Genomic DNA, 17,181 nt, shown 5'->3' with positions numbered 1-17,181 from the left:
TACTTACCTGAAGGCCCTTTACATGACAGGGCATCAAGTTTGCGTATCTATCCAAGATGCTAAAATAGTCTTAATACAGTATTGTTCTAATCACAATATGATAATCTCTTTTAGATGTTTGCATATTTGGTACAATACCACATTCATTTTGTATTCAAAAGTATACATGAATCAGAGTTGACACCAACATAGTTTTACATATTAAGACCAAGGCCTTTGTTTCTTAATCTGTTTGAATAATTCTATGGCATGCTGCTTAGTCTGTCAACTCAAATCCATTGCAGTAAATATTAAAATGGCCACAGAGAAATCAGGGTGCTTCTTGTCCATGGTAGAAAATTGTGTCTGGGAGAATTCCCATGATTTTTCATAATAACACATTTCTTTAATGATAAATAAGTGGAGATGTAAAGACATTCCAAAATAAGTTCTTCCAAAAAAGCAACCATTCAGTGCAAATATATACCAAGGAACTCTTTAAAAAACTTTAGAGTTAAAAAGAACACCACCAAGAAAATAGCAATAATAAGGGAAAACAATATAACAATAACAACAACAACAAAAGAGAGAGATTAAATGGCTTCTACCAGAAACAACAAATTCTGAAAGCCTGTCAAAGTTCTTTCTTCAATAAGAGATTTGAAGGGTTGACAAAAGGGTAATTACAACAATAAATTTCTTCACAAGCTTCACATAATCTTAACTTGAAGTTTTTTAGCGTCTTTTTAGAACCAGTGAATGAACAAGCAAAATTCCACCAAAAATAAGGACCTGCTATCACTGATTCAAACTTAGGCGTATTGTGCTACGTCCACTAAATTGAGTATCTTCGGGAGCCCCCATTGACTGAATTTATTGCTTTATATTGAGGAGTAAAGTTGATGCATATCAAGGTCACTAATTGCTATTCATGCTTAAAGATATCTGCTGAGGAACACCTCTCTTTCTGATGGTACTAATGGGTTCACTATCAAAAGAAGACCAAAAGGATAGCCCATCTTTGAAAGTGTGATCAAAGCAACTGTCCAGGTATCCCATCCGTTGCTTTGGTGTGCTTAAAGACCTTGTTTTTGCCTTGACAGATTCTGTTGCACTCAGGTAAGTAGGAAAAATAGGAGAATTTGGCATCAAACTGTTATTACCAGCTGAATTCTGTTTTGCATGACAGAAAGATCTCCGTGGGAATGACCATTGTGAATCCAGTCCAAGAGAATCTAGCTTTTGTTCATTTCTTGGTTTAAGTTGTGTTCTTCCATGCCTTTCACCCAGAATGAGCACTGTGGGATTAAAAGTATCTAGTCCTTCCCTATTCCAAGCCTCTTTTTCCATCCATTGTTCTAGCTGGCAGCTATTTCTTCCAAATTCCTTGTTGTCATCTGATTCTTCCAGCATATGAGTATTTCTCCTCTCCTGAGAAACACAATTTGTTGCAAAATGCAGATATCAATAGAAGAAATTTAATGCCTCTTTCTTTTCTAGTTGTCAGTGAAACAGGATAAAAGAAATGTGGAAGCAAGCAACATTTAGGAATGAAATGCTTTTCTCTATTTCTAGTCATAACAGATTGAATTACCCTGTGTGAAAATGAATATTTCTTCATGCGCTCTCTTTTGATAATGGCCTCTTGCTTTCTTAACCATATGGCTTCCATGTCTTCCTTTGAAAGTATGCTGTGATCCCAGTTTCTTTCACTGCTGCCTTCAAGCTGTTGATAACAAAATCTTGAGTGAATCTAATAAGAAAACATCTACTCATAGTTGATTTACTGCCTCATTAAATAATGACATTTTCACAGAAACTTCAAGGTAAAGACATTCATACACGTTAATTCTTAAACATGCAAACTGATTGGAGATCTTTGTCAAAGTCATTTCTCTATACAGATGGTACCACCTACTTCTAGGAGTTTTTTTTTTTTTTTTTTTTGGGAAAAAAAAAAAAAAAATCTCTCTAAAGGTTGAAACTTGAAAGGCACTATGAACACGGAAAAAATATTGCTTTGTAATCCACTGAGTTCTTTCATAAACAATAACATAAAAGGGCCACTAGACTCTTGGTTCTTCAGAGCTCATTCTTCTTAAAAGGGTTTTTTTTTTTTTTTTTTTAACATTCTTAAAAGTTTCTTTGAGAACACTTCAAAGGCATTCATCAAAATTGAAATATCTCACTACCTTTAAGTCCTCTTCTAATTCCTTTTTTTCCCTGATAGACTGTTTCTTATCACAATCTTTACAGGTTTCATCTGGAGTAGGAATACTCCTTTCCTGGACCTCTGCCTGTCTTTTTGCATCGGGTGGCAAGCACTTTGATGTGACTGCTTGGCGTCTCACAGCACGTCCACGTGCTATGGCTTGAAGTCTTACTAATCCTTTCAATGCTCTGAATGCTTTCCTTGCCTGTTCCGCTCCCATTTGGAATTCAAATTAGGCACAAGAGGCAAACATTTTTCTTTTTCCATTTTTTTTTTGTACAAAGTCAACACATGTGAAATCCTGCTTTCAAGTTCAGCTATCAGAAATTCAACTAATTGACATTAATACTAGGGGCCCATACTGTTTTGAACATTAACATCTATAGAGAAATTAGCCTGCCTTATTAGAACTTAGATAAAAAATTTGAAATTTCAGGAATATATAAGAATTTTGGATGCATAATTTCTTTTTTTTTAAATCAATTTGTCTAATATTTAGGATGACAAGAAAAACTAAAATGAGTGACCTTTGTAATATGTGACGGAAAAAAAAACACTGTTTCTTACGGTTTGTGATTCTCTAAATCCTCAAATTGTTATTGCTGTTGAGATCCCCATGCATTGTAAAAGCCTCTCATTATCTTTAAGGAGCATGTGAACAGCTTGAAATATTTGGAGGTCTTTATAGCAGAGTGACTACCAATTGACACTAGATTTTCCCAAGCTATTTGCTCAAAATATCAGTTAAAGTGATTTAAAGAAAAGGGCAGTTATCATCTGATTTGTAAAAAAGTAAACAAGACCGATTTGAAGGAAAAAGAAATACACTAATAGACATTTAAGCTCTACTGAGATTGAAAACCTTTGCACTTGAGTGCCAGAAACCATTCTAGAAGCCTAAACAAACAAAAATTACTTGTGGAGAAAGATAAGCAAATGTTTAAAGGAGCTCACAAGATGTGCACGGTAAGCACTTTGAATTTTAATGGCAGCTAAGTTTCTATCTTGCTGTATGAAATGCTGGCAAGATTGAGATGCGCTTGTAAGTCGGACAACCTCAGCTGCAGCATGGGCAGCAGCCACTGCAGCCTCAGCTGCAGCTGCTGTTGCTATGGCAACAGTCAAAGCATGCTTTCTCTGCTCTTCTGTTGCTTCAATTAGTGTTATCTGTGGTGCTGTGAGTGCAGGGTACTGCTTATATTTAACCTTTTCTAAAAGCCATCTCCGCTTCTTTGATTTCTGAAAATGTAAGGAATAGAAAGATTAGCAAAGAGGAGTACTAGAAATGACCATTTCATACAATGAAAGCAGAAGGATGCAAATCAACTTTTTCTAGTTTCATCTTCACCTCGGAAGTAAAGAGCCTCCTCACCCAACCAAACCAGCACCTGTTCTTTTTAGCCATTGAAGATTTATATGATCATATTGACCAAATTCATCAACATCAGTCTATATTCTTCAAGCAGACCCTATATCTGAGAAGGAAAAACAAAAACAACCATACCACATAAGTTCAATAGAAGTTTAACAAATCAAGGAAAAAAACTTCTAGATAATAAAGATGTTTAATCAATTTTCTAGAGAAAACACACTGGGAAACAAATAATTGACCCTGTTTATGATAGAATTTCAGTTCATCAAAACCATTTTGGCCTGACTGAATTCGGAAGTACAAACATTAAACAATTTCAATACCATAAATGTTTTTATTTCTCAGTTGATAATTATGAATGCAAATCTAAAACAATCACTTACTCATATTCTAAAAAAGTATACAAGTACCTTCCCTTTTGCTTTATCAAGAAAAGAGAATCATTGATTCAACAAGAAAAAGATCACAAATGATAAGAAAGAAAGAAAAAATGCTAAAGCTTCAAAATCAAGAATTGACTCACTTTATACCTTGTTGATGACAAATCCCAAGTGGGATTTTCTCAAGCTTTTGGTCAGTGTTGCTTTTCAAGACCAAAGTGACTCAAGTAATACTATGGTTGAGGAAGTGAGAATGGAAGCAAGAACATTGTAGGAAAAGGGAAACCCATTATTACTCTATGCAGTTTGAAGTGAAGTATGAGGTCTTAGGTGGTCTTATTATGGGTTGTTTATGCAATGTAGGTACTTTGAGATGACTGATGAGGCTTGTCACTTAAGAGTTAGCGTCTTCAATTTCATGAGGGTCCCTTTTGCCTCCCTTTCGCGCTATACCAACTGTCACTTTCACAACAGGCCCTGACCACTTCAAACGTTTGTTTTTGTCAATTTACCTTTTTTGACCTCTGCATTTCCCACCCACCAGCCATCTTAAAAAACACCTTATTATAAAAACAAGTAAAATACAGTGAATATTTACGAGGATTGGGCCAGCCAGGGTCAAGACATTTCAAAACTGATAAATTTGGTTCCTAAATCGTTATTATCTTTCTGCTCTTTGTCACAGTAATTAGGGACCAAATTGATCAGTTTTAAAATTTCTTAGACCTGATTGTTATTAGTCCAAACCTCAAGAGTATTAACTATAATTTACCCTAAAAACAAAGAAGAAATAAGGACCTTAAAACATAGTTTAGAGTAAGAAAATTACTACCATGAGAGGCTTGTAGCTTATTTGGTTCGCACCTCTTAACTGAGACATCCAGGATTTTAATTCCTCTACTCCAACTATTAAATTATAAAATAAAATAAAATAAAAATTAGGGAAATTGCTGAATGATTACCTATTTTTTTTGGTCTATATTTGGTGAATTTATGGTTTCAAATTACATTTTGCTAGATCAATTCACTATTAGGAATATATGTGTTGCATTTCTAAGTTTCATTTAAAAGGTGAAAACATAGGATTTGTTCGATTAATCTGAGCTTGAGAAATGATTTGGGTGAATTTTCATGAGTTCATACTACGTTTTGATAGGTCAAGTCATAATTAGAAAATATGTTAAATTTTTAAGGTCTGTTTTTTATGAGTTTCTATGAAGAAACCAATATCAGAGAAAAAGGACAGGAATTATGAAAATTGTTGTTTAAAAGGTGAGAAAAAACATGGGATTTGATCCGTTAATACAAGTGATTGTTTGTGGGAATGAAAGGTTCCTCTATTATTTGACAGGAGACAATCTACCTAAAGTTTTTATGAATTTCTTACCCAATAAATATATAGCTTCTTTCATGTGGAAAGTACAATTTCTTTGTGGACCAGTTTGTAGTGATTATTGATTAGCATAGCAATCACCTGCTCAAGGATTTATTTAAAGTTTAGAACCTAAGAACATATTATGACACTGAGAAATGTACAAGTTATGGTTTTGCTCCTCTTTTCCTTGCTTTCCTTCCCCTTTTGTTATATAATTTTTGGCTAACCACTATGTTTAGAGTTTTTTGAGCACCTAATATGTAGTTTCATCATTCTTCTCACACCAAGTAATTACAAGAGCGAGTCCCTTGGGGATGGCCCCAGGAAGCTAGCTAAAGGTTTCAAACACATCCCTTACTAATTTAGTCCATTTCCATGTTAATTCAAAAATAAAATTTAGGGTAAATTATATTTAAACTTTACCCTTGTGGTTAAAATTAGTGGGAAATGGGCAAAGATGTCAATGTGACTCATTATGCAAGCTATGAATTCAAGGTAGAGGGGTTGCATAATTAAAACCTATAATTTCAAAAGTTTCAAATTAAATCTAGAATTTTAAGACTGTTTCAAATTAAACCATATTGTTGTTTTTTTCAAAATAAAATTCTTGTATATTAAAATTTGTATTAATTTAATCCTCTAATAAATCCTTCAAATCAAACCTTAAAGCTTTAGAGTATAAATTGATATGAACTTTTTTTTTTAAAGAAATAATTACAATATATTGCTAACCCCGCAGCTCAAACCCTTTTTCCCAATCCCCCAAGCACTTTGTGCATGGAAAGGTGCCAGTTCAATTACAAAGCTTTTGGCAATTTGATATGAACTTGAAAGCTAAGGATTTGTTTTGAAACAACAAAACTATAAAGTTTAGGAACTATTTGGTAAGAGTATTTAAATATAGTTTTTTTTGTTTTACAATCCATAAAATGGTGCCCGCACTTGAATTTATTGTTTAGCTAATATTTTCTACATATAGTTTTCAAAAAACTGTATTCTATCTTCCTTATTTAAAACAGGATTTTGAAAACGGCTTAGGAGGTAATTTCAGGATACAGAAAATATTTTTAATGACGTAGTTGTAAATAAATTGAAAACAGTGAATCTCACATATTTGTCCAAACTCTTTTATCTCTTCAATTTAGGAGTTCATCTTTGTCACAAAAAGAATTCTTACATTTCAAATATGAAACTTATCATTAAAAAAAAAAAATGATGAGCTCTTTTCTCTTATCATTATCCACACACCAAAAAAAAAAAAAAATGTAATCTACAGATTTTATATGTTACTTTTTGTAAATATATATTTTTTAAATCTCAAAAATAGAAATGGTCTTCCAAACAATTATTTTTGTTTTTAGTATTTTGAAAATTGTTCTTAAAAGTTGGAGCCAAACACGTAAAGTTGAATTTATTGTTTGGCTAATATTTTCTACATATAGATTTCAAAAAACTGTATTCTATTTTCCTTATTTAAAACAGGATTTTGAAAACGGCTTAGGAGGTGCTTTCAGGATACAGAAAATATTTTTAATGACGTAGTTGTAAATAAATTGAAAACAGTGAAATCTCACATATTTGTCCAAACTCTTTTATCTCTTGAATTTAGGAGTTTATCTTTGTCACAAAAAGAATTCTTACACTTCAAATATGAAACTTATCATTAAAAAAAAAAAAAAAAAATGATGAGCTCTATTCTCTTATCATTATCCACACACCAAAAAAAAAAAAAAAATTGTAATCTACAGATTTTACATGTTACTTTTTATAAATATATATTTTTTAAATCTCAAAAATAGAAACGGTCTTCCAAACAATTATTTTTGTTTTTAGTATTTTGAAAATTGTTCTTAAAAGTTGGAGCCAAACACGTAAAATATAAAAATTATTATCTGAAAACTATTTTCAAGTTCAATTTTTTTTAAATTGTTTTTATAATGTTTTGAAAACAAAAACAAAAATCCTCCTACTGATCAGGTCCTTAATTTTTAACAATTGCAAATTTCAACATTTAATTTAAAACTTTTGAAATTACTAAATTTAATTGAAACTACCCCTAAGATATATATTTAAAATGTAATTTACCCAAAAATTTATTTCACAATAGGATCAGAAGCATATTAAGTTGATAATAAATAGCTCAGACTCAACCTTAGTAAAACTTTGTTTGTATTTGTCTAATGAAATCCAAATCAACCTTTTCTGTTCACAAACAAACTTGTGAACATGGAGCTTAGATTATTTTATGAAACGTAGATATACCGTTAGAGATTTTTGTGTCTAAGTTTATAGATTAGATTAGAAGATATACAATATCTATGAATTTAACTTAATGATATATATATATATATATATATTAGATGAGTAATATAAATTATTTAGTTCATGGTTATATATGTTAGTTGTTAAAATTGATTAATTTTATTTAGAGGTTCATAAATGAAAAAACTAATTTCACATCTAAACTATAACTTAAATTAATATAGCTATGAAATTTTAATCATGATATTTTCTTTGTATGAAAAGAACATAAGTTTGTGTGTCACTTGTTGGATGATCTGGAATTGCCGAAATAAATTGTTCTTTTGGATAGGATGTGTTTTTTGGAAGTGGCATGGATTTTGGAGGATATTAAGCTGATTTGTGAACAATTTGTTAGTATATCCTTTGTTTTTTTTTTTTTTTTTTCTAAGATACACTTTACTTGTGTTGCTCTAGTTCTTGCTAGAGTTGCAAAAGAGAATGAGGAGACCATTTGGCTAGAAGAATGCTCATCTTTTCTTTTTCTTATTGTATAGCATATTGAATGATAAAGTCTACTATCATTTTCTCTAAAATTAAAAAATAAATAAATAACAATTTTTTTTTTTTTTTTTGTGATTAGAGAAGAACATAAGCAATTGTGAACAGGTTCAATTAAAATATAATTGTAGAAATTAATGTCATATTGTTGAAAACACTAGGAAGTGTTACCAATTGAAATACAGGGCCCTTGAATACATTCATATAAAATTAATGTCATGGAAATCCTTACCCCTAATGTTGTGAACATTTTAGGAATTTGGCTTTAATTCCAGTGAGTTTGGGGAAATTTGTTATAGTATTGCTCTTAGAAACTGTTTGTTGCAAGACATTTCAAGGCACAAAGTTTCTTTAAAAATAGTCAAATTTAGCTATATGGTTGTTAAATTTTTAGGTAGATTAGATTAAACATATGACATTATTCAAAGCCAATGGCAAGATTGGTCCCCTTTTCTTTTATCATTAGCCATGTGAACTGGATTTGACTTGTCCAAGAGAATGGAACCTTAGCTCTTTGCCTTCACATTGTGGCCCAGCACAGTGAGACCCATATTGGCTTTTTGCTAGTTAATGTTTTGAGACGGAAAGTTATAAATGTTGAAATTCCTGTAATTAACATAAAACTCTTTTTTTATGGATGGGGATGGCTAGGAATTTGCTTAACAAATTTGGGCTGACATGAGTAGTCCCAACTGGAAGAGATTAAAGTGCCTTTTGAGCTGTTTAATGGCCCAAGTAAATGACCTCTTCTTCATTTTTTTTCTTTATTAATTAATTTTTATTGAAAGACAATAATGGTAGACTACACAATGGGGTAGCCTTCCAAGCCCTACCTGACCTTGAGTTATTTTTTTTCTTGGGTGTCTGATCTCTGAGGCTCTTAAAACAACTGACTAATCTTTTGGTGAATATAGTCGTCTTATCCCACACAACGGATAATAACAAACATAAAGTACTTAGGTTAGCGTAAAGTATTGGTTAAGAAACTTAAACTCAAGACCTCATTACCTTATTTATCAAATAAGGGGTATGTTTTATTGATCAAAAGAGCTACAGTGATGTAAAGAAAATTGGGGAAATTTTTCTTAACCTATTCAAAATACCATCATAATCAGTGATTTGTAAAGAGAAACTGATTGGTCCAGCTGATCAGAGCAAGAGAACTGGAAAGCAATCTTCTCAGTTATAGTTATAAAGTCTGATTTAGAGATGAGATACCCAAGATTTAAACCCTTTTCTGATCTAATATCTACAATGATTTAAATCATGCAAATTTTCTAGTTATTAGTGTTGTACGTTTGTAAAATGTCAGTCATAAGATTCTGTAGTTATTGTTTTGTGCCTTTTTTTTTTTTTTTTAATTTTTTAATGATGTTACCTAACTTGCTGCATTGTTCAACTGGTTCAAAAACAACTAGCCCATAGCTTCCCCTTTTTTTAAAGAAAACAATTTTATCCTTTTAGCTGTGTTTCAAATATATTACTAACTCATAAAAGTTAGAATCAACTTTGCTTGATTCCACATAAAGAAGCATTTTGTGAACAATGGGTCAATTTCTTTTCATCACTTGGATTTCAAATAAGTTGACCATCTAAGCATGAACAATATTAAAATCAAATTGCATATGCTTAGTTTGATTACACAAAACTAGAATAGCAACTTGTCATAACAAAGAGCCTCTTATGGATAACCAAAAGGGGAAAAGAAATATTTTCATAGTAATGTACCGTCACTGTCGTTATAATTACACACACATCCCCCCCATTTGCCAACATTAATGCATTGCTTAACTTGATTTTGATATTCATTAGAAAATTGCAGCGTTATTATGATGCTTTCCTCTGGAGTTTTAATCAAGTATTCCTTCTTTTATTAATCTTATCTAAGTATAGAGCGCGGCAGAGCCATAAGAGCTTTGATTCGAGAGGCCATGGTAGGTGCATTAAGATAATTTTACACAGAAACATTGATTACTGAAAGAAACAGAACCCAGGAAAAGTGCTTCTGGGAGTTTCTAGATATGGAAGGAGACCTGTTATGATGTGCCATGAAGCTGTTTTAACTTAAAAACATTTTCATCTACTGATTATCATAAGAGTTTGCCTAGGCAGAGATGAGCCTAGGAAAAAATTCTTAATGATATAGAATTGATCATTGTTCGAATAGAATGAAGAAACTATAAAGCTACTAATTTGAAAAGCTTGAATAAATTTAAAACTTAGATGAGGAAATACATTCCCTGTACCTAGTCATCATATATCTGGCTAAAAAGCTCATCAATATTCCTTGATTTAAAAGATACTATGGAAGCTAATAATGTGTCATGCTGATAAAGAAAAGAAACAAAGGGAAAAAAAATGGTGGCCTCATGTATATAAAACATATACAAACTGATTATAAAATATACACACACATATGTACATCATGTCACATGTTTGATCTTGGGGGGACGAGAGAGAAGAATATGCAATGCATATACTCGCACAGATATTATTGGTCCTTTTTTCTTTTCACAAATGTGATTAATTATATATTCCTTGATGGTACTCAAGGACTCAAGGTAACTCTGCTGTGTACTACACCGTCCTCCATCCTTATCCAAGATTTAATAGAGAAAGGCTGCTGAGTGATTTCTATAATTCTAGCTCCTCTAAGCCAGTTTCCATAGCCACCATAACCAGTATGCCTAGCATAGCAGAGCCAGAGTTTCTTATAGGGGCAGCACCAGTCCAATCCATGGTTATGCCCAACAAATACTGCCTGCAACAATAAAAGAGAGAGAACTCAAAATAATGCCATTCATATCCGTCAAACCCAAGCCACAGATTTAGTTTCTGATATTCAGGAACCCTAAGCACACATATTGCATATTAAATATGTGGTTCCAATTACGAGCTTTTCTCAAGCCAAAACTGATCAGGATTTTTTCAACTTTCTTGCCAATATTAACATATTTGCTTATACTGCTTCCACATTTAAAAGAAATATATAATTACAATTACCAAAACGCAGCTGACCATCCTAAACCACATTTAGATGATTTAGGTGCAAAGTGTGTGATTTAAATGTCATGGGTGCATGAACTCATATTTTCAGGGAAATGTATTGTGATAGAACTGAAAAATGATAACGGTACCATACAAGCATGAAGAACCAATTTAAAAGGGAGCGGTAGAATAACATGATAAATTAGTCATGATGAACAACCAAAAGAAACATAACATGAAAAAATAAAATATAAAAAGAAGAAAAAAAAAAGAAAAGCTCCTTTTGACTGCAACGAAGTTATAAAAGACACAAATACAAGGTACTCAAATGTCAACGTGTCAAAACAAGTTTCATTCTTTTCTTATGTAATTCTTGTCAATAAAACGGAACAATAGCAAAAAAAATTGGTCATTTTGGGCCACAGAAACCCAGTCATACATATCTAGCCAGGCGAAGCCTGGCCAGCTTGTGTATCAAGAAATTCCCTATTTGACTTGGTGTTAGTAATCAATCAATCCAGCTGAAAATGGGGTCATTCAAATTTTAAGGTCAAATCTAGACCCAGTCTGTCTAGGAGCACTGATTTGTATCATATGAGTATGAAGGTATAAGTACTTTTGTATGTACATATGTGCACATGCTTGTTCCTTTGTGTCGTTACCTAGAGAGCAGGTATCTAACATGAATATATGTATGTATGTGCAAATCTATATATTTACATATGAATACGGTTGTGCATTGCTTATTTTTGAAATGAATATAATTGTGTGCCATGCTTGCTTATCTGTGTGCTTACCTTGACAGAAGGCCTTTTAACTAGAAGATCCATGATACCCAATTCAGCTTCTTGAGAAGCAACACTTTCTTTGTTAATTAAGCCTACACAAGGCTGGTGTATTCCAAACCTTGGAGCAATTTTCTTATATGCTTGACTTGGAATATGCCAGAATATTAGCTCAGGCACGCTGTCAGGTAACACTAAATTGGTTAAGAATATGAAGGAAACAGATTTATTTAACAAATTAAATATATATATATATATATATATTCTCCATATCTTATTGGTGCACTTCAAGGAAGAAAACCAAAACCTCAGCATTGTCAATCACAGCTATTTGCCTTAATGGAATTAACCTTTCTTTCCTTTTCACTTTCTGTTTAATCTATCCACATCGGGAGCAATGTTCCAAAGTTTTCTGTTCAGTTTATTCCTTTCTCTTGCAAATCATTTAAATCAATGAACTAGAGTCTGGCTATTTAAACCTTGTTTCCAATTAATTGTAGTCAATGCTAATAAGGTTCCACAAAAAGTAGTTAAAAAAGAAGTATTTCTGTGTTCTAATACCTTGAGTTAGGGTTGATCTCTTCAGATTTTTTCTGGAACCATTCTGCTTGGGCATTTGAGATAACTTCTGGATAGGACCCGCCGCCAGAATCTAAAAAGTACAGGTATACCACAGGTGACTTTGGATCATCTGATGATGAGACTTGGAGAACATAGTTGGATATACTTGGCCAAAGCTCTTTAGGACCATTGCTAGAATAAGATAGCACATCATGCTCAATGTCATGTTTCATCAACTCGATACGCTGTGTGCCTCTGAAGCTGCATGCTTCTTCTCCTGCCAGACATAATGGCCCCATCAGAGAGAAGCTTATATAAAAATCTTTAAAGCATTCCCCCCCCCCCCCCCCCCCAAAAAAAAAAAAGTATTTAAATATCTCATAAGAAGAGAATCATATATTATGATACTATTGAGAATTTGCATGTTAGAATGACATCATTTTCTATATTTTCAAATTTTGAAATAGTAATATATTATGGAAGATGAGAAAGGAAGAACGGAAGAGATTAACGTGGTTTCATCACTAAGACCTACGTACACAACACCAAAAGCCAAATGGCTACATCCTCATCCTCTTAATTGAACATATTACAAGGGAACTCAGACTTATAATGGAATTTACAAAATTTGAAAATAGGTAAACAATCAAATTATTACATACATATTTTGAATGTGATCTTCACATCTTTATAATTGATTCCTCCAATCCCTTGATTTACTCCATGCAATCAATTCCTTGATTGTCAACAATTTGTGCAGAATGCCATTCTTGCCAACATATATTAAACTGTTATAAGTGAGCAAAAATATATTGTTATGAAGTTATGATTACTGATTAATTCGGTATCCCATCGCTAATGCATTATGGACATCATCTAAAAGGCTATCTTATGTTCATTTCAAAATATTGCACAAGGGGGTTTTATTTTATGGTTCACTTGGTTCTGTAATTTCAGTATTCTTCATCATAGTTTGCGTGAATATCTTTTTGACTCTATAACAGCTTACAATAGGCCAAGCTCCAATGAGGCAGCTGTCCAAAACAATGAGAGATCAATCATAATCCTGGGAAACACTGACAAACCCAAGGAGTGTTGCCTGTCACTACTGATGACTGGTTTGTCACCAGCCTTTTTACTTCACATTTCATACAACATGCTAACCTGAATATGTCGAGTTGACTGCTGGGCAAATAAGTGGAGGAATTCCAGGGGCTGAAAACCACTCCATCGGCCATTCAAATGGTGCATCATCATGGTTTCCAAACACACTGGCCCAAGGAATATTTCTGGATTTTGTTGGAGAGATTGCCAGATCCCAATACAAGCTGGCATTTGCTATTGGGATATTGTTGGCTGTAATGACATCTCCAAGGTATACAACAAAATCTGCTATCCAATCAGTTCGTTAGAGTATTAAACCGAAAAAAAATAAATATATATATATATATATTAACTATGCAAAAGGGCTCTATATCAAGCTTTGCACGCTTAACTTTTTGAATTTAACAATCATTGGAGTAATTTATTGAGGTAGACCGATATGTTATGCAAAAATGTAACCTTTTAAGTCAGCTGAATTTCAAACAATCCAAGATATCGGAATAGAGATGAAATTTAAGCTTTTTTAACATAATGCACTAAGCCAGAAAATAATAATGGTCTTGTCTCTACAATGGATGACAGTCACCAAGTAAGTGACACTGATTCCCAGCATGGTAGTACAGTATAGATAGAACATTAAGACATCATACGAAAATTTCTTTGTGTAGCATTCAGAACTAACCATTTTAACAGAAAATAAAACAACAAACCCAACAAGTTCGTCATGCCTTTGCAATGATCTCTATTTTTTTTTTTTTGGCACTATATCATAATCTATTCCATGGAGAGTACCCATAAAAAGCAAATGAAAATCATGTATGTCAAAGTGGTACCAGGCATGCCTTAAGCCCTTAACACCCAACAACACATTGAAGCGTAGCAATTTGAACGTGTGGTCATGTAATTATGAAACAAATGCTATATCTATATGAAATAGTCGACCCAACTAGTGGACATCAATTCATTGAATAGAATCAATAGACTACACTCTATAAAGTCCTAATTATTCATTATGGCAAGGTCGAACCCACCAAATCTGCTCGTAGCAATTTGTAAGGCACTACACAACTGGTCAACCTTTGTTATTGTTTGATGAGAGCAATACAGTAAGCAAGATGGAATGCTGCCCATGCTGTTCAATATATGAATGTCTATATATGTGCAGCATAATAACCTAAATGTATAGACAATTTTGTTTCTTGAAACTAAGCCAAATTGCGGTAATCTTAATATGATTTAATCTAATTTAGAAGTCTAGATTGTACAGAACAACAACAACCAAGTCTTTGTCCCAAATATTTAGGGACGGTTATGAATTCTCAATAGACTAGTCAGCGTTGACCACATGAGATATCCATTTTTAATACTTCTAGTGTCCGAATTTTGGAAACAAAACTAAAATTCTATGGTACTTAAAATTAATAGATAGACCTTCAAGGTGCAACTCTAAAACTTGTTTCCCCATTTATCCTGACATGACAAAAGAGACAACAAACATGCAGTAGTAAGAGAGTGTAAGGCCCATATCATTGCTATTTTGAGTCACATGTGTAAGACACTTCACAAATGACCCACATGAACAAGTTGCTAAGTTAGTAGCCCCAGATTACTAATCCCAAACTCCCTTCAAGAAATTGGACTTAATACATTACATAAACAAGTGTGCATTCACAAGTACTAAAGTATTAACAAACTAACCATTAATAAGTTATGGGAAAGGTTTTGCTGCTTGCTTATAAAGGGGTACGTGATAGCAAAAAGAGAGGGACAAATGTCTAGGGTTTACCTAGTCATGTGCATTGTATATGACCTGTGAATACATGTTTCTTTCTTTTTGCAACCACATAAGTCTGTATGTAACAAGTTGCTAAGTTAGTAGCCCCAGATTACTAATCCCAAACTCCCTTCAAGAAATTGGACTTAATACATTACATAAACAAGTGTGCATTCACAAGTACTAAAGTATTAACAAACTAACCATTAATAAGTTATGGGAAAGGTTTTGCTGCTTGCTTATAAAGGGGTACGTGATAGCAAAAAGAGAGGGACAAATGTCTAGGGTTTACCTAGTCATGTGCATTGTATATGACCTGTGAATACATGTTTCTTTCTTTTTGCAACCACATAAGTCTGTATGTAACAAGTTGCTGCGTAAAAGTATACACCAAAACCTTTTGCATGTACATGAGTTGACTTTTCTTAGGTGAGCCCTCAAAAGTCAAAATCATACTCTCTCCGTCTCACTTTTTTTGTCCTCTATTTCATTTGAGATGTCCCAAAATATTATCATGTTTCTAAAAATAAAAGTCAATAATTTACTAATGTTCCTATTATACCCCTATTAATTTACTAATTTCCTATCAAAAAATTAATTTACTAATTTAATTTTTTGATAATTTTTTTTTTAAAGGTAGTTTTAGAAACCTATACATTTTTAAAAAGCAAACAAGACAATAAATAATATGCCTTAAAAAGTTTAAATTTTCAAACAACATAAAATAAAATAAAAAAGGTACGATAAAGAGAGTATTTCTGAATATGAATTTATATACACACTTCACTTTAAAATTTTGAAAAACACTTCAGCAAAAAAAAAAAAAAATTTGAAAAACACGAAATACTTTTTTAAAATTTTAGAAAAAATGCTTTTTGAAAAAGCATCATCCTTTGGACCTTTCCTCTTTCTCAAAAAAAAAAAAAAAAAAAAGTGACATGGCAACTGAAACAACATGGTACAACAACCACATTATTATCACACGACACAACAAAGCTAGCTAAGCACAGCACGCACATGATTGATTAAAAAGAAGTGATAAAGTCACCTGTAGTAGTTTCATTGTCCAGCACAGTGTTCATGACCTTTACTGAGTTCACGTCCTGGACTGGACCCCAGTCTGTCCACGCGTTCTCCCCAAAATGCAGGTCTGCAAACACCACTATCTTGAACGCTGCACCCGCCCGCATCTGAACATACCTCTCACCGCCTGAGGCCTTTGTTGTTGGGGGTGGTAGTAAGGCCAGCACTTGGTCATCTAATCCGACGGCCAGGTTGAAGAGAGAGAAGCAGGTGAAGGATAAGATCGCTATTTGGGTCTGAGTTTGTGGCCTCTTCAACTCCATTGAAAGGAGAGAAGAGAAGAGAATTTGGGTGCAAATATATTGGGTTTTTTTTTTTTTTTTGAGTATCAGGAAGGTGATACTTTGGGTGGGTATGGTGGTGGTGGGAGTGTGTTTTGGTGGGAAAGAGGATGAAATGACGAAATTGGCCCTGGTCTGATTGAGATGGTTTTGGTTTCTTATGATGCCCCTGTTTTTTAGCATAATTTTTTATTAGGCCCCCATGGATTTTGTCATTTGCAACTTGTCTTGAAGGAAGGGAACATAACTCAAGTATTTTAGTCCAGGGCGGCCCAATATAATTGGAGCCAGGCAAAAAAAAATTATGCAGGTTTTTAATGTGTAAATATTAATTAAATAACATTATTTAATACTAATCAAATCAATGTTAATTTAATTCTAAAAAAAAATCAAGGTCAATTTGATACATTAAATACATAATTTGATAAATAAAACCAATTAAACTAATGTTGATTTCATTTAAAGAATTGAATATTATAATTGAA

At 32.9% G+C, this 17,181-nt stretch overlaps 2 protein-coding genes across 5 annotated transcripts; both read right to left on the bottom strand.

The window, feature by feature from the left end:
• Positions 1–512: 512 nt before the first annotated feature.
• On the bottom strand, positions 513–4,297 carry LOC115953712 (protein IQ-DOMAIN 14-like). 4 transcript variants are annotated; one of them, XM_031071473.1, is made up of 6 exons: positions 4,087–4,297; positions 3,519–3,666; positions 3,146–3,430; positions 2,172–2,396; positions 1,574–1,705; positions 513–1,410 (listed from the first exon to the last, which is right to left on the bottom strand). In XM_031071473.1, exons 2-6 carry the CDS (start codon positions 3,594–3,596, stop codon positions 898–900), a joined length of 1,233 nt encoding a protein of 410 aa, XP_030927333.1. In that variant the 5' UTR covers positions 3,597–3,666; positions 4,087–4,297; the 3' UTR covers positions 513–897. The 4 variants fall into 4 exon arrangements, with proteins under 4 accessions (XP_030927333.1, XP_030927336.1, XP_030927334.1 ...); XM_031071476.1 differs by having other exon boundaries at positions 3,540–3,666; XM_031071474.1 differs by having other exon boundaries at positions 4,094–4,297.
• Positions 4,298–10,466: 6,169 nt separating this feature from the next.
• LOC115952531 (probable inactive purple acid phosphatase 16) lies at positions 10,467–16,732 on the bottom strand. Its single transcript, XM_031069700.1, has 5 exons — positions 16,381–16,732; positions 13,619–13,843; positions 12,455–12,731; positions 11,906–12,074; positions 10,467–10,881 (listed from the first exon to the last, which is right to left on the bottom strand). Exons 1-5 carry the CDS (start codon positions 16,676–16,678, stop codon positions 10,669–10,671), a joined length of 1,182 nt encoding a protein of 393 aa, XP_030925560.1. The 5' UTR covers positions 16,679–16,732; the 3' UTR covers positions 10,467–10,668.
• Positions 16,733–17,181: the final 449 nt, after the last annotated feature.

Source organism: Quercus lobata, chromosome 7 (assembly GCF_001633185.2).
Source record: "Quercus lobata isolate SW786 chromosome 7, ValleyOak3.0 Primary Assembly, whole genome shotgun sequence".
Lineage (NCBI taxonomy): Eukaryota > Viridiplantae > Streptophyta > Magnoliopsida > Fagales > Fagaceae > Quercus > Quercus lobata.
This window is presented reverse-complemented; position numbering and strand designations above follow the sequence as displayed.